Source organism: Python bivittatus, unplaced genomic scaffold (assembly GCF_059951505.1).
Source record: "Python bivittatus isolate LINGU-HERP-01145 unplaced genomic scaffold, Pbiv_v1 ctg000700_np1212, whole genome shotgun sequence".
Lineage (NCBI taxonomy): Eukaryota > Metazoa > Chordata > Lepidosauria > Squamata > Pythonidae > Python > Python bivittatus.
In genome coordinates this window covers 98,476,338-98,502,549 of record NW_028277098.1, presented here as the reverse complement: position 1 = coordinate 98,502,549, position 26,212 = coordinate 98,476,338, and the positions used below count along the sequence as shown (strand labels likewise).

Genomic DNA, 26,212 nt, shown 5'->3' with positions numbered 1-26,212 from the left:
GAAGCATAAAGTTTTGAATCTTTTGGGACTTCATTGTCTCAGTCTTGTAGAGGACATGTTAAGCCAATACGTGTAGGTTTAAATGCTTAGCCACAAAGATTTGGATAATTTTGAGTCAGTTTTTTTTAATGCATCTGCTGTTGCACGCATCATTTCTATTTGTTAATTTAATAAATTAACATTTTTTAAAAAAATTAACGATTCATTTAGTTTCTGCAGTTTGCCTTCCATTTTGGACATCTTTTTTTAACCTGCAATTATTAGAAGTCCCATGATACAGTTTCTGGCTAAAGTTCTCATCTTTCATTGGAATACAACACTCCTACTGCTCTATTATATCTTTTTTCCTTTAGGCAATGGTACATTAAGGTTTTCCTTTTAACGTTTGTGCCTAGAATGTTGCAAATGGATATTGGAAAAGATGAAATGTTCTGGTAGGGCTAAATAGGTATTTTCAAATACATCTGTTGTGGCTAGATTACGTATGAAATTTTGGTTGGCATGAAGAAGTGAACCCTGAAATGAATTTCAGACTTGCTGCAAAGAATCGAGTGATCATCTCCTAATTCAGAGCTGGATTTTCCCAGTCTACTGGGTCATACGATAAAGCATCAGCTGGCATCAAAGATACTTTCTGGGCCAAAGTTACCATTATTATGCTGGTTTTGTTCATTGTCAGTGTTTTTATTCATAATCATATGAAAGGCTTTCGATGGCAGGGAGTCCTTTATTCTGTCTTGGTATTTGGTTCACTTTCAGGGTTGGTAGAGTTCTACATAAACCAATTTCTTTCTTTTTCGCAGAAATGTGTAGTATCAATGACTACGGTTGATAAATTGGCCAGCTCATGCAGATTACTAAGCCATAATGTGATTTGTTTAGTTTCGGCTTAACATATGGAACAAACCCAGCCATGATGGTTTCTAAACTGTGGGTCACTGGTTTAGCTTGTGTGGTTTATCAAACAAAACATTGGTAAGGAATGTTTTGCTTAGGAGGTGTGTGATCTCTTTAATTATGTGGATGGATTTCTACCTTGAATAATTGAAGACCTTGTTATTTTGCTCAGCTTGTATTTTTACAGTCGTGTTGTCAGAAGTTTCTAAAATTGGATATGAATATAGAGATTTGCTGACAATCCAGCAGTCCTGGATGAATTTTGTGACTGATTTGAGGTAAGAGATGTCAGGACCCAGATAGAGGCTGAAAGAGTTCAGCCTAACTTGGTGGACCTACCTGAATAAAAGAGCAGGAATGCTGAGAATGTAAACATCCATCTGCCATCAACATACAGCTTGCGGGTAGAGATAAGAAGAACTCCTGTCTTCTCCTCTGAGAGGGCAGTGCTCTAAGGCAGTGTGATGTATTTGAAAGTAACGAGTATAAATTCTGTATACCATTCCCTCTCAGTCAGTAACTATCATCTATTTTACATGACTACTATTCCTGGAATAAAATAACTAGCTATGTTTAGCCCTGTCTCACTAAGAGCCTGACAGATAGGAAGAGAGCAGGAGAAGATACTGAAAAGCATTTTTGTGGAAAAGGCTGAATAGGACAGGGAGGGTTGGGGGATTCCCCAATAAATAGGTGTTGGAAAACTTACCTCTTGTCCTCCATACTTTACTTTTTGAAACTCATTTTTATCAGTGATATTTTTCTTTTGGGAGATTCTTTCATCTTGCTATAGGGGGGAAGAGACTTTAGCTCCCCTCTCTCTTCTCTGCAAAGCTGCATGTAATCCCCCTTGCCCCAGTTTAGCACACCTCCAGTCTAACTGTGCTGATATCTAATTGCAAAGTTCATATGCTGAATTTAAGGGCAGGGGAAGGGATTGCAACGAGCTGAATTTCGTATTTTGATTCATCCCAATTAAATTTTGGCTTTACGTTTTTGGATGACTCTTGTTCAACTAAATCAGCTTACTCTTCAGTTTGGCCCTTTTTTCTTTTCTTACAGGTTACTTATGTGTGCAAATACTTATAGACATGGTTTTACTAGAAAAAGTACCAGCTCTGAAATAAATGTTAGAAATTCTGAAAATTAAAGCCAAAGGTAACTAGAATAAACCAAAACGAACCCGTGAAATATTAGAAGAATGGATCAATGGCCATCTATTGACCCCTATTAGAAATGGGCCAGTGGATCATCATGTTGGTTGGCTAAATATTTCTGGAGAAAAAAATCCCCAGGAAATGTTCAGCCCTCCTTATTTTCCAGCTGGCCTGCTATGTTCAAAATCTCCATTGCTAACCTGAAATGTTGACTATCCAGTAATACATTTAATACTCTTCGATTTGGGTTCTTAATGATGACTCTGAATTACTGATCCTCTGTGATTTAGTTTTGGGAGCAAAAACTTGTATTTCTCATGGCTGATCATTTATGTGAAATATTTGTATCCTGCCTGCCAAATTGTGATTCTAAGGCAGTGTTGTCCAAACTTGGCCACTTTAAGATGAGTGGAATTCAACTCCCAGAATTCCCCAGCCAGCCATGCTGGCTGGGGAATTCTGGGAGTTGAAGTCCACTCATCTTAAAGTGGCCAAGTTTGGACAACACTGCTCTAAGGGATATTTGATGGTAGCACCTGGTTCTTGTTCAGAGTTTGCCCATTCAATGGGATCTACTTGGCCTATATGCTAATTTCTTTGTTCTGTTTCTTTTCTCCTACTTCCCTTTCAAAACACTGTTTACCCCTTTTCCTTCTCCCATCTTTCCCTCTCCTTTTTGAAAATACTCCAAAGCTCACAAACGCAAACCTATGGTGCCTCCAGGTATGCAGCGCATGTAACAGATGTTTGTGTGTTGTGTTGCACCTCATTTTTGTTAGTTTGTTTTGGAATGAAACTCACTCGACTTTACTGTATGTTGTGTAAAACAAAGCCCCCAAATGAAAGACCCTCTCTACAAAATAAGGCAAAAATCACCTAGCGTAGACCATCAAACCAAGGATGAGGTGCCCTTTACAAGCATATCAAATTGTGCTGGGCATTGAAGAGTGACAAAGGTGTCTGTAGGGTATGGTAAAAAAAACACCAAACCAAGATGGAGGCTTCAATCACACCACTGTGGATGTCATCTTGACTTTTTTTGACCTTACCCTGTTGACATTCCTGGTGACAAACAGATTAAGAGAAGATCCTTCCAAGTTAGAAGAAAGCAGGTGAGTACAGTGGTGGAATTCACTTGGCTTTCCCCGGCAAATATTTTAATCATCTTGAATTCATAGAGCTATTCGTGGCCACTGGCTTTTCCTAAATTAGAAGAATGCTTGGGCTCAACCATTAGCCTGGCTTGGGACTACATCAATACAGTTATTGCTCCATCAGCAACCAAATTACTTTCACTCTGGACAACTGTGCTTCCTACAGTCCTCCTCATTGTGTTTCATCTTTTCTCAGCTGATGGCTTTGTCTGCTGATTCCTCTACCCCCCCCCGTGCATTTCCTTTTTCTCCCCAGTACCATCCGTAACCTTGACGTCTTGTTTCCTTCCCCTGTGTATTCACTATGGCTATATTAACATGCTTAACTAGATGTTAAGTGGCTACAGTCCTAAGTTTAGTTATTTTTAACCTCTGTTAATTTTTTTGTGGCATAGCCTGATATGTGAACCAAGGGGTTTGGCTGAATGAACAGTTTAAATGTATTTAGAACACTTAGAAAATCAGTTAATTCAGTAACCAGGTTAAATGTGTGTGGGAATGCAGTCTTAGCAGTCTTAGCATATTAAACTACATTGTACTGAATTGGTCAGCCTTGTGAGGTAGTCCAGAGAAGAAGCACATCCAGAAGTACTAGCTCTACTTTATTGTAAGGTTATGTTAACAGAACGTTGCAAGTCTGAAAGTACATCTCTCCCCCCTTGCCTTTTCAGCCCAAGAAACTAGGGAGGGTCCCTTCTGAGACGTTTACCATTCCCCATTCCTTCTGTAGGCTCAGCTGCCTCTTATCCAACTGTTGCCTAGTCTACAGCTCTTCCTCCTGTCTCCCAAGGTCATTCCCACATACCATTACAGCTGGACTGTTGCTCCATCCAGCCCAGTTATGCCTACTCTGTGCTATGCATCTTTCCTGCTTATTTTTTTTAATTGAGAGGAAAGGAATATTTTCCCATCCCACCTGGGGGATGGGATACTGGAGAATGAAACTGGGATCTTCAGCACACGAAGATTGTAATGATCCCCTTGCAATTATTGTAAGGGCTCAGAGAGTGCAGTATTTGTGAGTGGAAACTGGAGACCTTTTCATTGTATATTGTCAGGGCCACCCCAAGAACGATGACAAGGCAGTCCTGTATAGTTCCTTTGTTAGCTTACGCCCTAAAGACAGAATCTCGCCAGACTAAAGCTATGCTAAAGCAACTAGTGGATATACCCCGTGAGACTCCAGGGAGGGGCCAGTCTCAGCTTCTTCACCTTCTCATGGTCCTGCTGCAGGCTGAGGAAGCGCTTCCTCAGGAATGCTCTCCCTCCCTCCTGATAACCTTGATCTTCCATTCCCATATCTGCCTTGCACATGCCTTCCATTACATATATAGGGTAGAAATTGATGTAGACTTCCTCTGATATCCCATATAAAAATAGCCCTGCAAATGATGTGGTATTGCTACTCTAAACCAAATGGAGCTGAATAGCTTTTGAACATTCTCCCTGCCCCACCACACTCTACATTTTTTAAATAAAAAACTCATCAAACTATACTTTCTTATACATTGGATTTGTATCAATGCTAAGCTGGGCTGGAGCCAAGTTTTGACAGCTAAATCCAGCAATCTAGAGCAGCGTTTCTCAACTTCAGCAGCTTTAAGATGGGTGGACTTCAACTTCCAGAATTCCCCAGCCAGCATGCTCATACAACAATAAATCAGAAAACAATACCCTAATCAAGCAGTAAACAATACTCTACCAATTCAGCAAACAGTCAACCAATAAACAACAGCCTAATCAAGGAGAAAACAACACCCCCATCAACACTGCCAGGGCAAGCTACTGCATATAAACAGAGAGCAAACCCCACACTCTTCGAGCACTGAAGATGTTACCTAGTCAGGTAATGAAACGTCTGCAAGAAAACAACCAAGCTCAGAGAACCCCAAGGACTCCACATTTCAACCCTGAGTTACAGATATTCTCTTCTATTAATACACTAGAATTTAGAGCCTGGCCTCTAAAAACATTAGCATATTATCTCAACCAGTCATATTGTATTTGGAGGTAGCAAGGAATGCTGGCTGGGGAATTCTGGGAGTTGAAGTCCACCCATCTTAAAGTTGCCATGTTTAAAAAGCACTTGCAACAGGTCTGGCTTACTGTATTTGGAAGTAAGTGAACCCATGACCCATTGCCATCTAAAAATTGGACTGCCTTTCCAGCAAGGCCATTAAGCCCAGCCTAAAACAGTAATTGCACTGAAATTCTTCTCACGGAGTCTCTTATGGTTCTTTTATACTGAAAGAATAATTAACGCTTTGCAAAAAGACAAGAAGTCATTCCCCACTTGTGCCAAAATAATAGTAATGAAGACAGCAATCGCTGGTTGATGCCTGGGTCGCTCGTGGAGAAATGGCCAAAGGGTCAACTAAAAGTGGTCTCCACCAGTCCTTGATAGGAAAACTATACTGACATAAAATTAGTTGTCCCCCTGGCCACTCTATCTGGTCCCATGGTGCTGTTCACATTTACCCATACAGTACATGTTCAGGAGAGGAGTTAGTAGATGGTTCCAGCTTTGTTTCCTTCTTTCCCCACCAAACATCACATCTAGCAGAATAGTATTCATCCGTCACTGTGTAACGTTGCACGGAGATGACACTGGGGAGGAGCTGAGTTTTGAGAGAAGTCTTTGTTTAGCAATCTGCCAAGACTTGCTCTGGTTTTGTCCAAGTGCGTTCAGATTTTTGAGCCAACATTCAGGAATGGGAGGGAAGAGAACATCCCCACCCCTGCCTAGGGGCCAATGGGTGCCATGTTATCCCACGCATAGGGGTCACCTGATTCGGTCACAACAGAATGGTCAGTGAAGTGCATAAGAGGGAATCCCTGTGTGGGGTTAAGGGAGAAAAGACTTATTTTAACACTGTTACAGTTCAGGATGACTTGGGACTGCTTCAAGTCTGGGCTAAGGATCTGGCAAAGGCTGTGAGGACATGGCAGATGAAAGAGGTTAGCAGGGCATGTTTGGGCCACAGTCATATGCAAGTGAAGAAGGGCTCAACTTTACTTGGTTGACTCTCCCATTTCTCTCCTTCCTTACCTCTCTTGCAAAGCCTGTGGGTATGCCGATTTAAGCTTTCGGCCCTTCTGTTGGCGCAAGCATCAGAACACAGTTAAAGGTTGACTCTCTTGGCTAGAAGGAATTGCGGTGGTGGAGTCTGAGCCTGCAGTTTTTTGGCCTACCCACAAATACTTGCTGCTCAACTCTGGGAAACAGAAATGCAAAGCAAGTTGTGCTTCCGAAGATACTAAGAATGCTTCCAATTTTCTTTCCTCCTCAAGTGAAAAAGGACCAGTGCAATCATTCTGATTGAGATTACAGTTCTTTCAAAAGATTATGAAATCACTGTGCATCCAATAAACTAAAAGATACACTAGGCCTTATTCACAGAATCCATGTTCTCCAGGACCCCTAATTTTAGATATATGGAGATTGGGTACAATGATTTAGCAGTGAAGAAGAAAAACACTGTAGATATGAGCAAAGTATTCCTTAGTATGGCTGTAGAGCACTTTGGATTTTATCTCCAAAGGCAATATTGGAAGTAGCACTGTTGGTAGCTCTTTCAAGCAGCTGTATCGTTTTCTCACATGATCCTGGGAAACAATACAGCTGCTTTAAAGAGTTGCAGGAAGATGCTACTTTCATGCTTTGGAACACCTTTTTGGAATCAAATGCAAAGGACTCTGCAGCCCTTATTTAAAAGCCTTGAAAACAGATTGTATTCTAGCACAGTCTCCCTGTCAAATTACAGCTATAGCAGGAGATACATCATAATGGTGGAAAGGTGTTAGCTTATCCTTTTACAGGTAGTCCTCGCTTACTGACTGCCTTGTTTAGCAACTGTTCGAATTTACAACTTTGTGACCAGTCCTTGCATTTATGACTGTTGCAACGTCCCTCGGTCACATGATTGCCATTTTGTGCTTCCCAACCAGTTTGCAGCAAGCAGAGTTAATGGAGAAAGTGGAAGTAAAATTGTAAGTTGTACTCATGTGATGTTTCGCTTAATGACCGTGGTGACTTGCTTTACAGTCAGATGGGAAGTGACGTCATAAGTCCATCGTGGTCATGTGATTTTCCACTGAGCGACCACAGCGCTTAGTGATGGAGTTCTTGGTCCCAATTATGGTCACTAAGCGAGGACTCCTGTAATAGATAGGCTAAATTTTCCTAGAAGCATCTGTAAACTTTAGTGCAGTGTTTCTCAATCTTGGCAACTTGAACATGTGTGGAGTTCAGCTTCCAGAATTCCCCAGCCAGCTGGGGAATTCTAGAAGTTGAGCTCCACACGTCTTCAAGTTGCCAAGGTTGAGAAACACTGCTTTAGTAGTTCACAGACTTGTTTAGGTTACTTAAACATGGGAAATACATAATATGAAAAGATATTTTGTCAAGAGTTCTTTGAGAAGTAAAATTACATAACCCACAGCAACCTAATTGAATAATTTCCCTTTCTCACTGTGGGGAAGCCTTGCAAGAGAGGACAATATTTTTATTGGTATTTTTTTTTTTTTTGAAATTACTGAAATTATTTTTCTTCTTGCTGTTCACCTCCTTGCTTTTCACTCTCAATCTCTTTGCTCGCTTTTTCCACTCCTTTTGGTTGCAGACAAGTGTAAGCTCTGTAAGATGCAAGGCAGGGTGAGCCCTTCCTATGCCGCGTCAGTCCGGCTCTGCAAAGACTCACACTGCAGCGAGCTGAAAGTTATACCAGGTCTCTTGAGGGGGGCACAGATCAGCTTGATTTTTCTTTTTTAAGTAGCATATGTGCAAAACCTGTCCTTCACCTGGTCACCTTGTCGCTATTTCATTTTTAATTTGGATAAAGTAGGATAGAGAACATGAATGTTACCGCTGTTTTGGCTCATTCTACCCAGCGATCAGCGTAGGTCAACATCTGCAGGATGGAATAGATGGACTCGTGAGCAAAGCGCCATCTCTTTGGTACGTGGGTTGCAATGTAGAAATGGGATGCAACGCTGCAATGCGAATACAGAAAGGGCGGGGCTTGGACTGCAATGCCACGCCCACCATCATGCAGATTTTGACTCCCCTTTGGACGCCGGTGATTCTCCCTTTAATTCCTGAAGATGTTAGTGTTTCTGCCCTGCATCTCTATTAGGTAAAGTCCCAATGAGATATAGATAGATAGATTGATCAATCGATCGATCAATCAATCAATGGTTCTATCTATCACAGGGTGTTCCAAAAAGTCAAAATGGCAGCCACAATGATGTAACCGCCTATCTGTGGACACCTCTGCATTTATCTGCTTTTCTTCTGCTCTCTGTTCAAATGTTTACATCTCAAATTGTTTCTACCCTTTTAATGAAGAATTTTGAACAAGCTAAATGAAATTCTCACTCATCTATCCCAATGCCATTCACTAGTAGCTGTTTCCAGTATAAAGAGGACCAGCTTTAGAGTCCTTGCCAGTAGCTGTCAAAAATGAGGGATCCGTGAGAAAAAAGACAGGCGGCCTGTATTCGGCATTGCAAACATGCTGGAGTTTACAGAGATTCGTATGCAGACTTCTAAAGTGAGTCATTCAAAGCCACTTGTTTGGATCAACAGACTTATCTGTGTGCTTTTCCCCCCATGTTCATTTAAAAAGAGCAACAGGAGCAATTTCAGTCCCTTTAATGAAAAGACTTGCAAATGCTGATTGTTCCTCATGAAAGAAAGAAAAGCAGCAACCTTTTCCTCCAGTTCTAGTCCTCACCCAGTTGAAGGTCGTGATTTGTTGACTGAAGAGAAATGCACATTTTAGCTCTTGCAGGAAGCTTTTTAGCTCTGTATGCAAGGAATAATTGTGCCATATCTACACCTATATCTATATCTATAAAAATAAAAAGTGAAATGTGGCTGGGCAGATCCCACAGAATGTAGAATAGAGAGGGACACGGTCTCCTTTCCGCTGTGGACAAGTGACTTCTAATTTTCTCTTTTCCCATCTCTCTTTGACCTTTGCTGCCCTTCTCCACTCTCACTTACACCGGCTTCATCCCAACCGATACCTTTTGTGGTGTGTGCATGTGTGCATTTGTGGGAGTGTATCTTGTTTGTGCCATCCATGTTGTGTTTCCTTTGTAGCTGACTGCTTTGAGGCATGAGCAGCGATGTTGACTTTGCCTGATTGTTGTGTGTGCTTCCAGTAACAACTCAACAGTGTTCCTTTTGCTATCGGCAGTGAGCACCAGCTCATACTTTGTTGTATGTGCTTTAATTAGGGTTTCCAGATCTGGACTGCCAAACTCTAAGCGATCACTAGGTGGCAGTAAAGGACTAGCATCGGTGGCATCTCTGTATCACCATCTGGTGGTCATCTGAGGTCCTGCAGCCCAGAGCTGATAGCCTTAGCTTGAAAAAAGAAGCCCAATTGTCTTAATAGTAACAGGGAAAAAAAATCATCTCCATGTTCAGGGCCCCAGATAAAGCCTTCAGACCTGGCAGAATTTCTTAAATTTTCCTGTTGAGCTGCATGCACTGTGTTTTATTCTGGTGATTGTCTGACTCTTTGTGCCGAGTTCTTTTAGTCAAGCATGGTGCTTCTAAACTAAATCCTGTCTTCTGGAAGGAATGTGCATAAAGTGATAAGAGTGAAGAAAGTCATAAGAATCCTCATTAAGTTTATTTCATAATAAAGGTGTGAGTCATTGATGTGTCACCCTGCTTGTTTGTGTGTGTGTGGGGGGGGAGTTGCAACAAACTAACATATCTGGGCTAATTCATTCTAAACAAAATTCTTGGGCAATTTGTTGATTGGTTTTTGAGGGATGCATTAAAATGAGTCATTCAGTCTTGCTGATGAAATTCAAGGTAAGGATGGTCAGTTCAGCAGTGAATTAATTTTCAGCTAATGATGTTCAGCCTTCATGTCGTACTTCCACCCAAATAATGAATCAGTTCCTGGACATGCTGAAACTGAGTTCCTGCGAAGAAATTCAGTCTAGGGCAGGGGTTTTCAAACTGTGACTTGTGACCTCCAGGAGGTGGCAAGCAGATTTGAGGCGGGGGTCTTGCACACTCTCACACTGTGCCTGAAGATGCTGGTGATCAGCTTGTCCAGGCAGAATGGGAATGGTCTGGCAGTGATCCAGCTTTGCATGTTCAAGCCAAGCTTGCATAATCCAAACTGGATTGTATCACAACTTGAATTTCCAAGGGTGATTGTAAAATTTACTGCTCTTCACCCCACATGCCTCATCACTCGCTTGCCAGCCATACTCGATGGCATTCCCACATTGTATAATCTGGTCACTGCCTTCTGCCTTTAAATTCTCTCCTGTCTGATTCCTTGCATCTGGCCAGCCAGAGATGGAAGAAAAGCAAGATGCTTTATGGATATTTTTTGGTTTTGTATGCCACCCAGAGTCCATTGGGATTGGGTGGTTATAACAAATTTGAATAAATAAATACAAATAAAGAAAGATGATGCTGGCGTTGCTCAGGGCCCCTCATGCTCTGCAACCACTAGTTGGATGCATGAGAATGGTTACTCTGGGAAAGGAGAGACCGGTGTGGAGAACAGCCATAACATCTCTCAGCAAATCTCAGCAGACCTGTCTGGGAGGGAGGTGAGCCTCCTGAATGGAAGAGGTAGGAACAAGGATGTGCTCCTGATGTGGCCTTCTCCACCCACACTCTGCTGCTGAGGTTCATAACCCTCCTGCATGACAAAGAAGCTTCTGAGTTCTTTGCAGACTATGCCTCTAGGGTTCTTCCTTTCCCATTGCCCAGGAGTTGCCCTCAGTTGGGTGGCCCCAGCACAACACTCACCTCTACCCTTCCTGGGACTGAACCTGATTTGTAGTCCAGGTTGGCTGCTGCTGCTGCTTCACACCCTGTGATGGCCTATCAAGTCTTTTGGCTGTGTTAGTGTCAGGTTCAGCCCAAAGAACTCCATGAGACAGTATAGGTCTAGTTCGATAGCTTTTATTAGCTTTCACCCACAAGACAGAATCTTGCCAGACTGAATCTAAACTTCCCAAGCCAGCAAGCAAAACACGGCAAATTCCTTAGGGTGGTGCCAGTCTCATCCTCTTAACCTTCCCACACTCCTGCTGGGGGCTAAGGAAATGCTTATCTCCCCGAGCGCGGCCTTCACCAAATCATTCCATCACAGTTAGTATAGGAAGGCAGTTCCCTGTCCTTTCTGTGTTGGTGGATCTGAATGGTCTAGTGATGTTCTCAACAGCTGCTGGGATATCCACTGACCTTACTGCCCAGGTCCTGGAAATACAGCCTGTCTGGGCAAACCTTTCCTGTGTTGGGAAGGGTTTCTACCTTCTCTGCTAGCCCACTAAGGCATCTGTACAAGATTTGCTGGGCTACCTATCCAAGGTCAGGTGCTAGACCCAGCTTTGATGCTGCCATGGGGTTGTGTGGACAGGTTCATGGATGGGTGGAGAAGGTTGTTCTGCTGGCCTAGTTTCTGCCCAAGGGGCTTCTGGAACAGATAAGTGCCAAGAGGCTACTTCCAGAAATTGAACGAAGATGCACTCGACCTTGTCTGCTGCAGACCAAACAATAAATGAATTTATGTGACCCCCTTCCCTGCCCCCCTGCAGCCTCATGAATAAAACTATCAGACTGCAACTGGAAGTTTTATTCATGGGCCAGGAGGTTGCACAGATTCATCTATTATTTCAAGGGGTCATGACACCACAGAGTCTAGCTTAGCTTTTTCACCATGAACTCATATCTCTTCTAAAATAATGGAGACCTCCATCAGGAATTTTTCATATTGGGCAGCCCTTTTGCCAATAGTTGTTAGAAAATAAAATAAAACCCAAGCATGTTAGCCTATCCAGCTTCATGCAGCACATTTCTGGAACAACATCCCCCCCCCACCCCCTCAGATCTGTATGGCCTTTATCCTCCCTGTGTTTAAAAGGTCTCTTAAAATCCCTGGCTTCTTCCCCAGGTCTTGAATTAGGGGAGTAGTAAGCTCTTACAGGATTCTCCAAGTTAGTTTTGAACATTTTCTTCTGGACATATATTGTTCTTACCTTTGATCCATTGTTTCTTGCTGTTTTTAATGTTGTATGCTACCCAGAGTTTCCATGGAGATGCACGGCCTTATAAATGTGAGAAATAAGTAAAAAAAAAAAAAAAAAGGGATTGGACTTCCCAGCCATCTCTTTCTCTTCTTAAATCAGGCAGTTTGGCTCGCTTGCAAAGAATGACAACGCTTGGCTTAAACTTCCAGCTAGTTCAGATGAATCCAAAACAGCTCACTGCCTTTGGAAGAATATTTTTGTAGCCCAACTAGCCCTGGATATAAATTTATCCTTGATTTAAATTGATTGTTGCTTGATTTTCTGCAACCCTCTTGGTCAGGGTATGTTTTACTCATAATGAACAGAAGACAGATGTTTTCCTGAATTTGATTTGTCCTTGCTGTGTTGTGCTACAGTTCCCATCATCTCTGTGGTCTTGGAGTGATGGGAGTTGCAGCTCAACACATTGGAAAGCCACCTGGTTGTGGAAGGGACGTTAGGCAGCCTCAGGTTCTGTGTTATTCTGTAAATGCCCCTGGACATGTTGCTGAGAGCCCAGATCTTACATTTGTATTGAGTGCTGCAATCCGTCCTCTTTCTCTGTCGTTCTGAAGCCATGGGTAAAATGCAATCTAGTCCTGAATTTATGAAGGACATGGAAGACATGTCTAATGAAGCTTATCACTGATATAAAGCCCTGATGATGTTACCTAGTTGGGTCATGAAACGTCTGCAAGCAAACCACCAAGCTCAGAGAGCCCCAAGAACTCCACAGATCAACCCTGAGCTACAGATATTCTCTTCTACTGGTGATATAAAGCAGTTTGAGATGTTTTCTGGGATCCATTTTTTAAAAAAATATATTAATTTTTAATAAGTATAATAAAAATAATGCATCAGTGATTGTACAATTAAAAAACTATATTCAGTACAGTGATTAAAGCAAACTGAACATAAAGGGAGAACAAAGAAACTAGGAAAAAAGATAAGATGCATATAATATCAATATAAGTTTAATTCAATCCTTAAACTTATAATTAAATTTAGACCAGAGAAACATATAGCTCCATCTCATTTTCAGAGTATAAGGACATTTGAAAAATAACAAATTATTTTGAATCGGTTCCTTAACATCAGGAGAATAAATTTATTTCCAACTATTCAAAATATATAAAATAATTCCCTTTGCCGAGCCCCAATCTCAATAAGCCAAAGTTCTTGATAAAATATCAACTTCGATATTTGAGAAGCATAATTCAACATCACCTGTACATCTTTAACTATTATATTTCCCCCCCCTCCAAAACTGTAGTATAGATGTTGTAACTTGACACCAAAAAGAAGTTATGCCTGGACAAGACGATGTTCTTCAAGGTTCCATCACAACACTTAAATATGTATTATCCAGTCTTCAGAACAAGATAGACTTTCCCATTGAATAAACTTGCTATAAGCCCATTGCCTAAATCCTCAGCAAAGTATGACTCTTAGTTTTACACCCTGCTATTAATATCAAAGATTTGGTCTGTCAGTTTTGACCTCTAAGAAAGAGAGGATGTAGGAGGACATTCTGGGAAAATAGTGAACCTTTAAATCTATTGTCCTGTAAAGAGAAAGCTATAAAACCCAAGGGTTGGGTGCCACGCCTGGACTGATGAACAGCCAGCATAACCAATACATCAGTAGCTGCTGTGATCAGCTGTTTAGAAAAAGCATGTTTTCTTCCTCTTTAGAGTAGAGACCCCCCTCCCCTTTCTCATGCTAGTTTTATCTTCTTGTCCTGCTTTTGGAGAATTTCTAGAAATGGTTTAACCCAATAGAAGCTGTTCCTCTGTATTTGCAAGATATGGCACAAACACACAATCAAAGGGGAGGGAAAGCTTTCCATAAGATGGTTGCTATGTTTTCTCCTTTGGCCTGAAATTGATTTTGTCCTTCTTCCAATTTAGGCTCATTCCACCTTTGAATCAGCTTGAGCTGCTGAGAAACCTGAAGAGCAAATCTGGATTAACCTTCAGGTCAGTAATTGTCAAGATTGACTTCTGAAAAAATAGGGTTAGCACATGAAGGAGATTGTTCTGGTTCTGTGTTAGAGTTCTAGAAAGCAGAGTTGTAAAACCCAGAGAAGAGAAATAGCAGAGATTACCTTGGAGAAGGAATGTGGAGACCATTAGAAAAAACATGAGTTAAGTCTGGGATGGGAAGATGTTAGAAAGAAATTTAGCGACCCCATTTTGACTCTCTTTGGTATAAGAAGAAAGGAAAGGAAAACACTGTGAGGCTTTCACGATTGATGTTAGTCCTTTGAGGTAGGCCAGGTCAAGAAACAGACCCCACAAGAAATACTGGAACTCTACTTTATGAAAATAGGTTATAATAACAGACCCTTGAAAGCCTGACAGCATTTCCCCTTCTCTCCCTTTTATACCAAAGACAGTCAAGGGAGTGCAATTTTAAATTTCTCTTTCATTCTTTTTTGTTTCTCTCAACTTAATTCATGTTTTGCTACCAGTTTTTGCATTCCTTTCCAAGGTCATCTCTGGTTCTTTACAGATATGCAGGTTTAGCCATCTTTCACAACTTGTTCCTACTTACCTTGTATAAACTAGTGGGTTTAAATAGCTACTATAAATGCACATACAGGTAGTCCTCAACTTATGACCATTTGTTTAATGACTGTTCAAAGTTATGACAGTGCTGAAAAAAGTGACTTACGATTGATCCTCACACTTACAACTGTCGCAGTGTCCCCATAGTCACATGATCAAAATTTGGGCGCTTGGAAACTGGCATGTATTTACAACGGTTGCAGTGTCCTGGGGTCATGTGATCACCATTTGTGACCTTCCTGGGGGGCTTCTGACAAGCAGTCAATGAGGGAAGCTGGATTTGCTTAATGACTGTGATTTGCTTAACAACCTTGGCAAAAAAGGTCGTAAGATCAGGTGCAACTCACTTAACAACCACATCACTTAACGATGGAAGTTTGGTCCCAATTGTAGTTGTAAGTCGAGGACTACCTGTACTCTTCCTAGGGGAATATGGTTTAGTCATTTAAACTCACTCTCCTTTTGCTTGTGCAGACAAAACAGAGCTTGGAATTTAGGCTTAAAACTCTGTCAAAACTCGCTGTTCTTTGCTGTGCAGATTGAGCAGCCAAAGGATGAGTGAGCTTGGAAGGAATTCTAAAAGCTATGTTCCCCTGCTGATTGTAACCTTTGTCTCAGTTTAACTGTTTGAAAATATGTGATGGCTGTGAAAAGAGGAAATGAAGATAAGAACCAGAATGATGGAGATTATTTTTTTTGAACAGAAACATTTTTAAATTATTTTTTAAAATTGTGTTTTATACATACACAGTTAACAAGATGATCTTTAAAGAAAAAGAAAATTTTTAAAAATTAAATATATGAACTAAGAAAGAGAAAAAAGAGAAAAATCTACCTTATATTTTTCACTTGTCAACAGTCACTGGGTTACTAATGAATTCGCTACTATAATATGGACAATACAAAATATGATTCTAATAACAAATCTTGCTGCATCCTTTGATTAGTAGAAAATACTGCCTTTTCCAAAACAGATAAATCACACATTCCTTGGGATCTGGAACGATATAACATGGCACCTGGAAAAATATTACTTCCCCAATTTCTCAGTATAATTCTTTTAGCCACCCCCACCCCCAGCCATAATTCTTGATAAACAGTCAAGTTCCAAAGCTTTGCTATAGAGTTCACCATTATGTTGACATTTAAAGATTTTCCCATAAACCTGCTTATGTCGATGAATACAATATCCCCAAAAGATGCGAAACGATCACAGGACCGTATCCTGCAGGTCAGCGAGCCGGCCAGTGTTTTACACCTCCAGCCTAGGAAATGGAAGTCCATCCTTTCAAATACAGTCTTTGCATTTAGCTTTCTTTGGGTCTTGTTTTCTGGGGTTATCTTTGCACAGGCCCATTTCTGTTTCGTCACTCAGTTTTGTTTGGAGCTGCTTCTTCGTTTCTTTTTTTGTTTTCCCGCTGCAAACGTGGCTCTGTCGCTAACATACTTCTGCTTCTGTTTAAGGAAAGAACAGCAGCCAGAATCATCTCCAAGGTCTGTATGTTCCTCCTTCACGCCTTCCCACCTCACTCTCGTTCTCTTTGCGTCTGTGTTCCTGTTCTGTCATGCGCGTGATGCATCATGGCATGACAAGGACCTGAGAGCCATTCAAATAGCCATTATAAATGTCCAACCTGCTCGCATCCTGTGCTGTGAGATCCTGTCCGCATGCCTTGTATTGACAACCCATAGTAGTGGCCCTTTGATCCCGTTTTCCCATCTTTCCAGCGACAATACAGCTTTTAGCAGGTGGGAGTCTTAGACCAGGCACCGCCGCAGCCTCCAAACCAACGTTGAGATCTGGCATTGCGCTGTCAAAAATGGAACAGAAAAAGGATAATGCGTGTCCTATAGGAGAGCTGGCGTAACGAGACTGGAAAAGGTCTAAATTCCCTAAATTGAGGACTGAAACCAGGCTTCCCAAGTTGTTGTACTCCAGGTGGATGGGACTGAGTTCCCATCATTCTTCAGGTCGTAATCATGGTGGCTGTAGAATGATGGGAGTTGTAATCCAGCTCACCGGGAGAACACCAGGCTGGGAAAGGCGATCCCAAAGTGACCATTTTGGATATTCCTCTCTTCCCTCACCTGTATTTCAGCCTTTCTTTTGGCCCCGACAGCAGTGAAAGAAAGGACATTCATGTACCCACCAACATTTGTCACACATCCCTGTTTTTGAGCAAAGAAATCTTCACTGAAAGGCACAGGATCTCTCTCTGGCTGCATCAATTCCTTGCAGACTTCATTCAAAGCATACAGTTCCCTGACAATTTAAGAACTCACACTTCCACATTGGATGATGGTTTGCAGAGGGCTGAAGATCAGGCAGGAAGGACTGCTGTGTTTAGTTCAAACCAAGGCCTGGGTGCCCACTGGGTGCAGCTTTGCTGATAGAACTGATGCTAGTGAATGCTTTCATGTGAAGCCGTGATAGCATGTGGTGGAAGCATTTCATTTCAATGTGGGCTGAACAAAATGGCTGCCATTGTGTCTCTAGCAAGGAGCCAATCTGGGCATTCACTTGTGCAGTGGGTGGAATGAAGTGTCAGTTGTGCAGCACGGTGTTTTTCAAACTTGGCAACTTTAAGATGTGTGGACTTCAACTCCCAGAATTCCCCAACTGGCTAAGTAAATTGTCATCTCCCCCACCAGCTATTTTGTGATTGATTCAGTTCTTCCTCCCCACCCATTTTGCCCACAATACATTCTTCAGACAATGTTAGGGACTTCTATGCTAATTAATGGTGAGCAATATCTAGAGTTTAGGGATGAGAGGGGAAAAACAAAGGTGGGTTAGAGATAAGGAGAAGGAGGGGGAAAAGATTAGAAAAAATTGGATAAATCAATACTGTAGATAGGTAGGTAGACAGAGAGACAGACAAGGGGAAGGAAGGAAGTGAAAAAGAGAAAGGTTGGCCCGTGACTTAGCTCAACTTTCTTAGGATCTGACCCTTTACAAAAGATTTTTGCCAAGGGTATCCCTGGAGCCCTTGATTTTTTAAAAAAATTGTTCCATATCCTGTTCTAAAGCTTATAGTTTGTCTGAAATGCCTTCTCTCACCGGTTTTCTTGATTGGTGAGGCTGAGAAAGGTGACTAGCACAAGATGACGTAGAGAGCTTCATGGTAGGGTGAGGATGTGAACCTGGGTGCCCTTTAACACTTTAACCACTATACCTTGCTGCCTTTCTTGGAAAAATATACCTGCTTCTAATGGCCTTTCCTATACTGGCAACCATTGCTGTGCCAATGAGGGCTGGTGCAAATGTGGACTTCCTTCACCATATTTTGTAACTCTTCAAAGGAACCTTTTTTTTTAGTTTCCTGTTGGCTACTATCAGTTGTCATTGTTTTAAAATCATATGTAGTATCTTTCCTTATTTCCTACAAGGAATCCAGACAGACAGCCCTCCTTGTGTCCTATTAGGACAAGGGTGGGAGCATTCAACCAGAGATGTTGACATCAGAAACATTCCTGTCCAGAATTTAAAGTATGAGTGCAGTTGAGAAAAGAACAGCCTCATAATTTTATTTTGGACACCATCTCAGTGACTTTAGAAGGCATTGAGCCAATTAGCAGGCCACATTCATACCTCCAAAGGTTGTGAGCTAAAGTCAAGATCTAAGTGGTGTATAGGATTCAACGTAGCTACAATAACGGGACAGATCAGGATGAACTCTCAGTTACAGTAATTGAATCATGAGCGGTTTAAATCCTACCAATTAAATTAAAACCAATTAAATCCTACCAATTAGGGTTCATTGATTCTGCTTAAATGTGGATGCCTTTGCCTGTGAAAAAGCAAGCTCTAGCCATGTGGTTGCCTAGCATCTTATCCTTACCAATTATGAAAATTATGTGCAGAAGCTCCTTGCTCTGTGATTACTGACATGTTTCTGCCCAGGTGATTTTTGTTTCGTGGTGTGTTTGGAGAGGGATTGGTGTGTTAAAAAGCAGGATAGAACCTCTTTGCAAACTTTTTCCAGCTGGTGCCCTCTAATGACTTCAGTTTTTATAATTCAAGATCTTTTTCCCCAATAAATCTCAAAGGCTTCAGGTTGGAGAAGGCCTTTCAGATTTTCTTGGAGCCATGCCAACTTGGCTACTAGTCAGGACTGATAGGGTTGTAGATCAAGAACATTTAGTTGGCCTGGACGACTCAATTAACCATTGAACATTTGCTCCTCCCCCCCCCCACAAATGTAGTAGCAGATTATCTATCCTGATAATCAGTGATGATCACCTTACATCATTGAAGAAGGTCCATTCTCCACCAAGACTAGCCAAGAACAGGCCAACAGACAGTTAAAACACTTCTTACTAACTCATACAGTTTTCTCCAGTCAGGAGACAGAGTGATCAGAGCAATCAAGAAATAAGTGTGGTTGGTGCCTCCCTATCCCCTGGTAAAATTGAAACCTCATCAAAGAGCCTGACTAGCAGGTAATGTGGTGAAGGGAAAGCACCAGCCTCCTTATCTGGAGGTTGAGTCATGGCAACTGGACTTGTGTTCTTTTGGTATGATACATTTTGCTACTTGTCCAAGCAGCTTCTTCAGTCTGAAGAAGCTTCCTAGACTGAAGAAGCTGCTTGGACAAGCAGTGAAATGTATCAAACCAGAAGAAAAGAAGTCCAGTTCCATGACTCAACCTCCAGATAATTCCACGTGGATGGCTGAGAATCTTCATCAACATACCACCAGCCTCCTTGTGAATAAGCCACAGCAGCAGGGTAATAGTCTCTTCAGACTCAGGCCCTGCTGAGTATAAAGGCTACTCTGATGAAGGAGCAGATGTGAGAGTTGGAGAAGAAGGTTGAGGGAAACTAGATCTTAAAAGGACAACTATGAGAAATCTATAGATAAAGAATTTGCTCGATTACCCTTATTAGACCTGTACAGAGAAACTCCCTTGCCCTTTTATGTTATCTGGCTTTGATCCAGTTGATTGCCCAGGCAGACCTGGTTCCTCCAACTAGTAAGTCTTACTCAGGAGGGAAGAAAGGGAGCTAGAGGCTACATAAGTAAGGAGTAAGAGGCTACACAAATAAGTAAGGAGTTGCTTATACACCACAGCTGAAGGAAGGCTTGTTTTGACTATTGTTGGGAGAGCAGGGTCCAAACTGCTATTCTAGAAGAATGAACCTTCTTGGTTAGGCATTTTTTAAAACATGACTTGGAGTTCTTGGCTTGGACTGCTGAGGCTCCAAAGAGTCTGTTTTTGTTTCCAACCCTGTCCCTGAATACTCAAGGGACTGGGGAGAATAAACTTCGGCAGGTTCTCTAGACCAGTATTTCTCAACCTCAGGAACTTTAAGACGTCTTAAAATTCCTAAGGTTGAGAAACACTGGTCTAGATCTTTGGAGAGTCCAGTGTTTGCTTTCTGTTACTTGCTAGTCAACTTCCCACCTCTTTGCTTACAAGAGTCACTGCCATGCATAGTTCCATTTCCTGCTGAAAAGTGGACAGTGTTTTGTTTTCTCTAGTCTTTCAGTCATGCATACAAGTATCTGGGCATCTCCTATCCAGCACTTAGACAAGCGAATGGCTAAAATGTACACAGAATTTTAATAGGTGTGTGGGGGATCATTTTTTAGTTCTAGGCATGTGATGTTTTGGTCTACTTTCTGGAGTCTTCTGTTCAGAAAGTGAGAAAGAGAAGCAACAGATGAACCGAAGACCAGTTGATGGTGAAGCTCCAGTCCACAAAAGCAGTCCTCAAATACTCCTTTGGCTGAAATGATTTTATTTTATTTTGGTTTTTGTTTGTGGTAGTTGAACATTTTAAAAACTCATACTGACCAATCAAATTAGATATCCTGACCCATTGGTCTGATGTGCTATGAGATAAGCTAGTACCATAAATTATTTTATTAAATGTTGATGTCATATACAGAGAAGAGGGTTGATTCCATTTGAAGTTCCAACAGATGTTGCAAAGCAAGAATAATATTTTCAGGTCTATTCAGATATTAAAATAAAGTCTTTGGGCTGCTGAGTTCAAATTATGCCTCTTGCAAGCCAGGAAATGTGACTGAGAGGTTCTTATAGCAGTAAGTGGCTCTAGATTTATGCCTTCTGGAGTCTATTAGAACAGGACACCTGAAATAATGTGATGGTCTTTGGACCAAACCAGATGCTACATAAGAAACATGGAGTTATCTCTTTATCCTGTGGGTGAAGCATCTCATAGAGCTTCTTCCAATTGGTGTTTCCCAAATGTGGATTCAGCTCCCAGAATTCAACTCTTGTTGGCCATGTTGGCTAAGATCCAATATATGCGGAGGGCATCAGGTTGGAAAGGGTTGATTTAATACAAATAATAAGTGAAGAGTCTTCATGATGCTTTGTGCTTCTCTGATTCCTTCTATATTAAAAAAAATCCCTAATATGAATTTATTTTAGCTAAGTTATTAATTTGGTAATTACTAGGTATATTGAGCTTTTGGGGGTACATCATCCAACTTCTCTGGGAGATCTATTTGCAGAGTCATGGAGGTGCTTTAACCTGACTTGTCTTCAGAGGCAAAGTCTTTCTTTTTAAAACGAAAGCAGAGATCATTTAACAAAGAATTGCAAAACTAGGTTACTACTGATATGCTAATGTATTTCCATATTATGGCTCAAAATAACAACCTCTTATAGGCCTCTGTGAATTAAATGTCGAGACATATGGGCTTTTCTTTTGAAAAAACTGAGCTGCTTCTGCATGTTTTCCAATCTAATCTAATCTAATCTAATCTAGCTATTTCATATTTGGATCAAAAGTCATGAATGGAAGTTACGATCAAGGATTAGCTTTACTCAGGGTTTTGTGGAGGTTGGTAGAAGATTAGCTTCTTTTACAAAATACCCATCTTTCAAAGATTTTTACTAATGTGTCTCTTTTGAAGCATGTTCATGAATTAAAATCAAATTGGAAAACTTTGCAAGGCTGACCTATTTTTGCTCTGTTTCTTATCGTTCTTGCTTCTAAATTTTCTAATTCCTGCCAGAAATCAGATATCTAAGAAACACATGATGAATGTATAGCTTTCATGAGCACCCTAACACTGCTTTTTATCTCTGTTTTGTTGATTGAAATACTATGGGGTGTCAAAGAAAGATGCTATTTCTTCTATCTCTCTCAATATAGCATTCAGTTTCTGAACAGAAGTCTACCATGAGTCTCATCTGGCCTTATAGAACCCATCTATGATTGCATGTTATTTTATTCACTAATTTTATTTGCCAGATTGAAGTTATTTAATTTTTGATTTATACCCTGTCTTGCCTCCAGGAGCTCAGACAGCATACAACTCTTACCTCCAGTTTTTCCACATGAGAACCTATAGGGTAGCCTAGGTTGTGAGAAACCGAGTGCCCCAAAGTCACTGAGTGAGCTATCATGGTTGAGGGTGGACTTAACCTTGGTCTTCCAAGTCATGACCTTAACCAGTACACCACACCTGCTGTGCTGCTTTTGTGAGAGTCTATCAACCAAGGATGTGGAGAGAAGGAGGAGGAGGGAGAGATCGAAAGTGTGATGACATCACCCCACGTTATTCATTTAAAACAAATCACTCTCAACTTGATGCCCACCATGCTGGCTGAAGATAGGAATTATAGGCCAACGTATCTGAGAATGTTAGGTTGGGGGGATGTGCTGTAAGATCTTGACAGAAATAGAGTGCAAAGGGAATCAGAATGATAATAAGTGTAGGTTTTATATAATATCTTATTTTCCCTCTGTAATCAAAATACAGTTATTGTATTTTGAATCCAAATCTTTTGAATTGAATTGCCTGCACACACTTTATTTTGCAAAATGCTGAATGCTTTCATACTTTTAAATTTCTGATGGTAGACAAAATGCTGTATTTTCAGACACAACCAACGGGGATAATTTAATGAGGAATGAAGAAAAATTAAAATGTCAAACTTAAGATGGAAGGTGGATTATCCGATTATACACTGAATTTGGGTGGAACTACCCCCTTTCTTTAAAAGTTTCCTTGGGTCACTGAGTGAGTAGTATTTTGGGGGAAGAACTAGAACATTGCCAGTAATTAATATTTGGGTGGAGGAAACTTTTGCCATTCAAAAGAATAGAAAATGCAAATTGATTGAGATGGGAACTTCTCCCCCAACACTGAGTTGAAAATTGAAATGTATCCGTTTCCTATGGAAAATTCCAGCAGCAATCAATACTTGGGAGAAAAAAAAAATTACAAATATGACTTTCAAATTCAATTTGGAGGGAAACAGGAAACATTTTCAAGGGGTCAATCATGTCCCATTAGAGATCTGGACTGAGAAAAATATTCTCCTTTCTAATGTAGAAGGGCTGAATGTCTACCTTGGGGTTAGGTAGAGCCTTTCCACACACACACCCCAGATGCTGATCGTTAGCAAATGTGGCCTTCCCGGTGACGTTCTACACAGGATCTGGTTGGGTAGGAGCCATCTGGTCTAATTTTTCTACTCTCCCCTCATTTCTAGTAAAACCACTCCGTGCAGAAAATCATTTTGTGGATGCTGCTCGAGAACCTCTAGGTACCACGGCAATTGCTTTGCACTGAATTAATCCAAAGCTGCACGGCTCATTCTCTCTCTCTCTCTCTCTTTTTCTTTCCCCGCTACCTTCTGTTCTGCCCATTCATCTGCTTAATAGAGGTGCTCCGTGAGCTATTGCGAGCGAAAGACGTTGGCAGCATCTTTCTCTTCCCAGCAAGACCAAGTGCAGGATCTGCTGAGAGGGGGTGATTTGCTTGGGGTAATGTAGCTTAGCAGGATGATTTCCAGGCACGCCAAAGAACACGAGAAAAGAAAAAGACTAAGTGTGCAAGGACAACCGATATTAGTCTGCAAAGCAAAAATACTGCAATCTAAGCTCCCATTGAATACTAACCTTACACAGTGAAAGTTTGTCCATTTACGCTGTTGCAAGTCCACTAGACAACTGTTGTTTTAGAAGCTATTCAATAGCCATGAATGGAGTTTTTTTTTTTTCCCACGGATCTAGTTGCAGGGCTTTTGAAAACCTACCCAGCTCTTCTAGGACTTCTACTAAGCAGGAACAGACAAATTATTATGAACTTTTTAGCTGCAGGCCCCCTTTAGTGGATGTGTGCATAACTCCAGTTACTGCAAACAAGGGTTTGGATTCTGATGACAGATCATGTGGTGTTGGTTATCCAGTTGACTCTAGGAGAGTTAAATCAGCTTGCTTGACCTGGCATGATTTCTAAGGACAGGAGAGCTCCATTCATTTAACGAGGTCCAAAAAAGATCGTGACAAAGCTCCCTCTGTTCCATGAAAGTCAGACTCTTAGGTAGCTTGTGCACACCACACCTCACAGAAATTCTCTGCATGTTTTGTTTTCATTTTTTCAGTTAAGTGTGGACTTGCTGGTGCAAGGCCCAGTGAGATAGTCACAGAATGCTTGCTTGCTTGATGCATGTCCATTTGAGGATCCATCTTGGCTCCTGAAGGCATCCAGGTTTAGTTGAAAATGACAGAAGCTCTCACTCTCTTGAATATCTCAACATACCTTTTGTTTTTCATTTTTTATGTTACAGCAAGAAGGGCCAAGTTACAAAGACCAGATGGTGATCATGCTAGTCATAAATCCTGTTCTTATGTCAATAGAAAGAAAGCATGATCAAAGCTTCAATTTATTATTGGCTTAGCGGGATGAAGGTGTTGTAGAACCGTTGAATTTCAGTTCCCATATTATTTGTTTGTGTGTGTCTGTCAGGCTTATGAATATCCTTCTGCTTAGCATTCTGTTCTCTTGGTTCGACACAACAGCCAAACCCTGTTTCCTACAAAAGGCATTCATTTCCAAGATGGTTAGCTGTGGGCTTCACCATCTTTGTTATTCTGAAACACAAGTGGCATTCCCCTTAAATTCACTGAGATATTTTTAAATAAGGGGCAGTAAAATAGCCTCTCCTCAACACCCTCTGATGTATTCCTCCACTTTTTCAAAGCTAAATTGAAGGTGATTCTCTAATATCTTAAAAAGGATAAGAAGCGTGGAAAGATTTTCCAGGATGGCCTTATCTTCCTTCATCTTGGCCAGAGCTAGTGATATGCCAAGATTACCCAGGTTCACTCATTATACTAAATCCTAAAGCACTTTCTTGGGTGAAGCTTAGTATATTATGTGAACTCGGGCACTGTGATCTGTAAACTGTGTTGTGACTTGTTTTGTTGTCATCATTTCTAAAAATAAACTGGCCCGTGACATTTTTAATTGTTTAATATGCCCCATTACTGAAATAGTTCCACCTCCCTTTAGGCTATCTGAGGTCCTTCCTTCAGAGCTTTTGTCTCCGATCCATTCAGAATTTAACTTAAAAAGTTCCAAATCAAGATGACTGTCCTTTGATAAAACACATTTTTACCATTCCTTTTGAGATGCCAGCAGTTCCTCATCTAGATAATTCAGACCAGGATCCTCCAAACCAAAATCTCTTGTGTCTACACCATCTGTGTAGCCAGCTGTAATCTTTTTTCCCCTCTCTGATCTTCTGCGGACTGGAAGAATAGGTGAGAATATCACCTGAGCACCCAAGGTTTTGACCTATTTTCCTTCCAAGATCTTCAGATTCCATGTTGATACAGTTGTAGCTGTTCCTTTCAGTATCATTTGTCCCCCATGATACTGGAGGCATAAAGGGGTATATGGATAATATCTCTTCTCTTTCAATTAGGGCTTTGATATTAGCTATGGGGAAGTTGGAGACATGGGCAAAGTAGGAGAGAACACAGTATTATCTCTGTGGATCAAGTGATGTTGATGAATTTACTTGCCACCAGGGAATCGACACACACAATTATGGTCACAACTGCAGGAAATACAGTTGGCTGCTATTACAAGTGTAGTGGTATGTAGGAGTAGCACACAATCGAAATAGCTCTCTTTGGGCCCATCACTAGAACTGAAGGTGGCCAAGCAAATCAGCTTCGCTTGAGCTAGGTTTACAATCAGCAAGATGACAAGGATGGTCATAACATGATGATGTGGGCAAACATGCCCCTTCAGTTAGGGGGGTGGTGATTGTAGCACAGTGATAGTTATGCTCAGTGGAAAGGCAGGTATGGTATGGATGCAACCCTTTGGGGCTTCAGCTCTGGAAGTGGTGTCCAGACAGATGATAGACCATCCTTCAACTAGTAGGCTTCTGCTCTTAATTAGTGGCATTTTGTTGCTGGATTTTTTACCACGAAAATAAGAGTCCTTGGGAGAAAAAACACTGTACATTTGGTACTGAACCCAGAAAAATAATGAAAGTGATAGGTGCCCGATCTTAACATACCTTCCTGTCTTTAGGGAGGCACGTCCAAAATGTATGATTCAAACCAGCTATCAAAACTAGCTTCTTTATTGCAT

General features: G+C 41.2%; 1 protein-coding gene across 8 annotated transcripts in view; it reads left to right on the top strand.

The window, feature by feature from the left end:
* Positions 1-26,212, top strand: part of KCNQ2 (potassium voltage-gated channel subfamily Q member 2) — a 120,860-nt gene that overhangs the window by 72,009 nt on the left and 22,639 nt on the right. For 4 of the 8 annotated variants that reach the window (XM_088153922.1, XM_088153919.1, XM_088153918.1 and 1 more), the window contains exons 9-11: positions 2,748-2,777; positions 14,173-14,241; positions 16,297-16,326. In XM_088153922.1, coding sequence (XP_088010048.1) covers positions 2,748-2,777; positions 14,173-14,241; positions 16,297-16,326 — 129 coding nt within the window. Of the gene's footprint in view, positions 1-2,747; positions 2,778-14,172; positions 14,242-16,296; positions 16,327-23,312; positions 23,367-26,212 lie in introns of all 8 variants that reach the window. The other 4 variants (XM_088153917.1, XM_088153915.1, XM_088153921.1 and 1 more) reach the window with 2 other exon arrangements.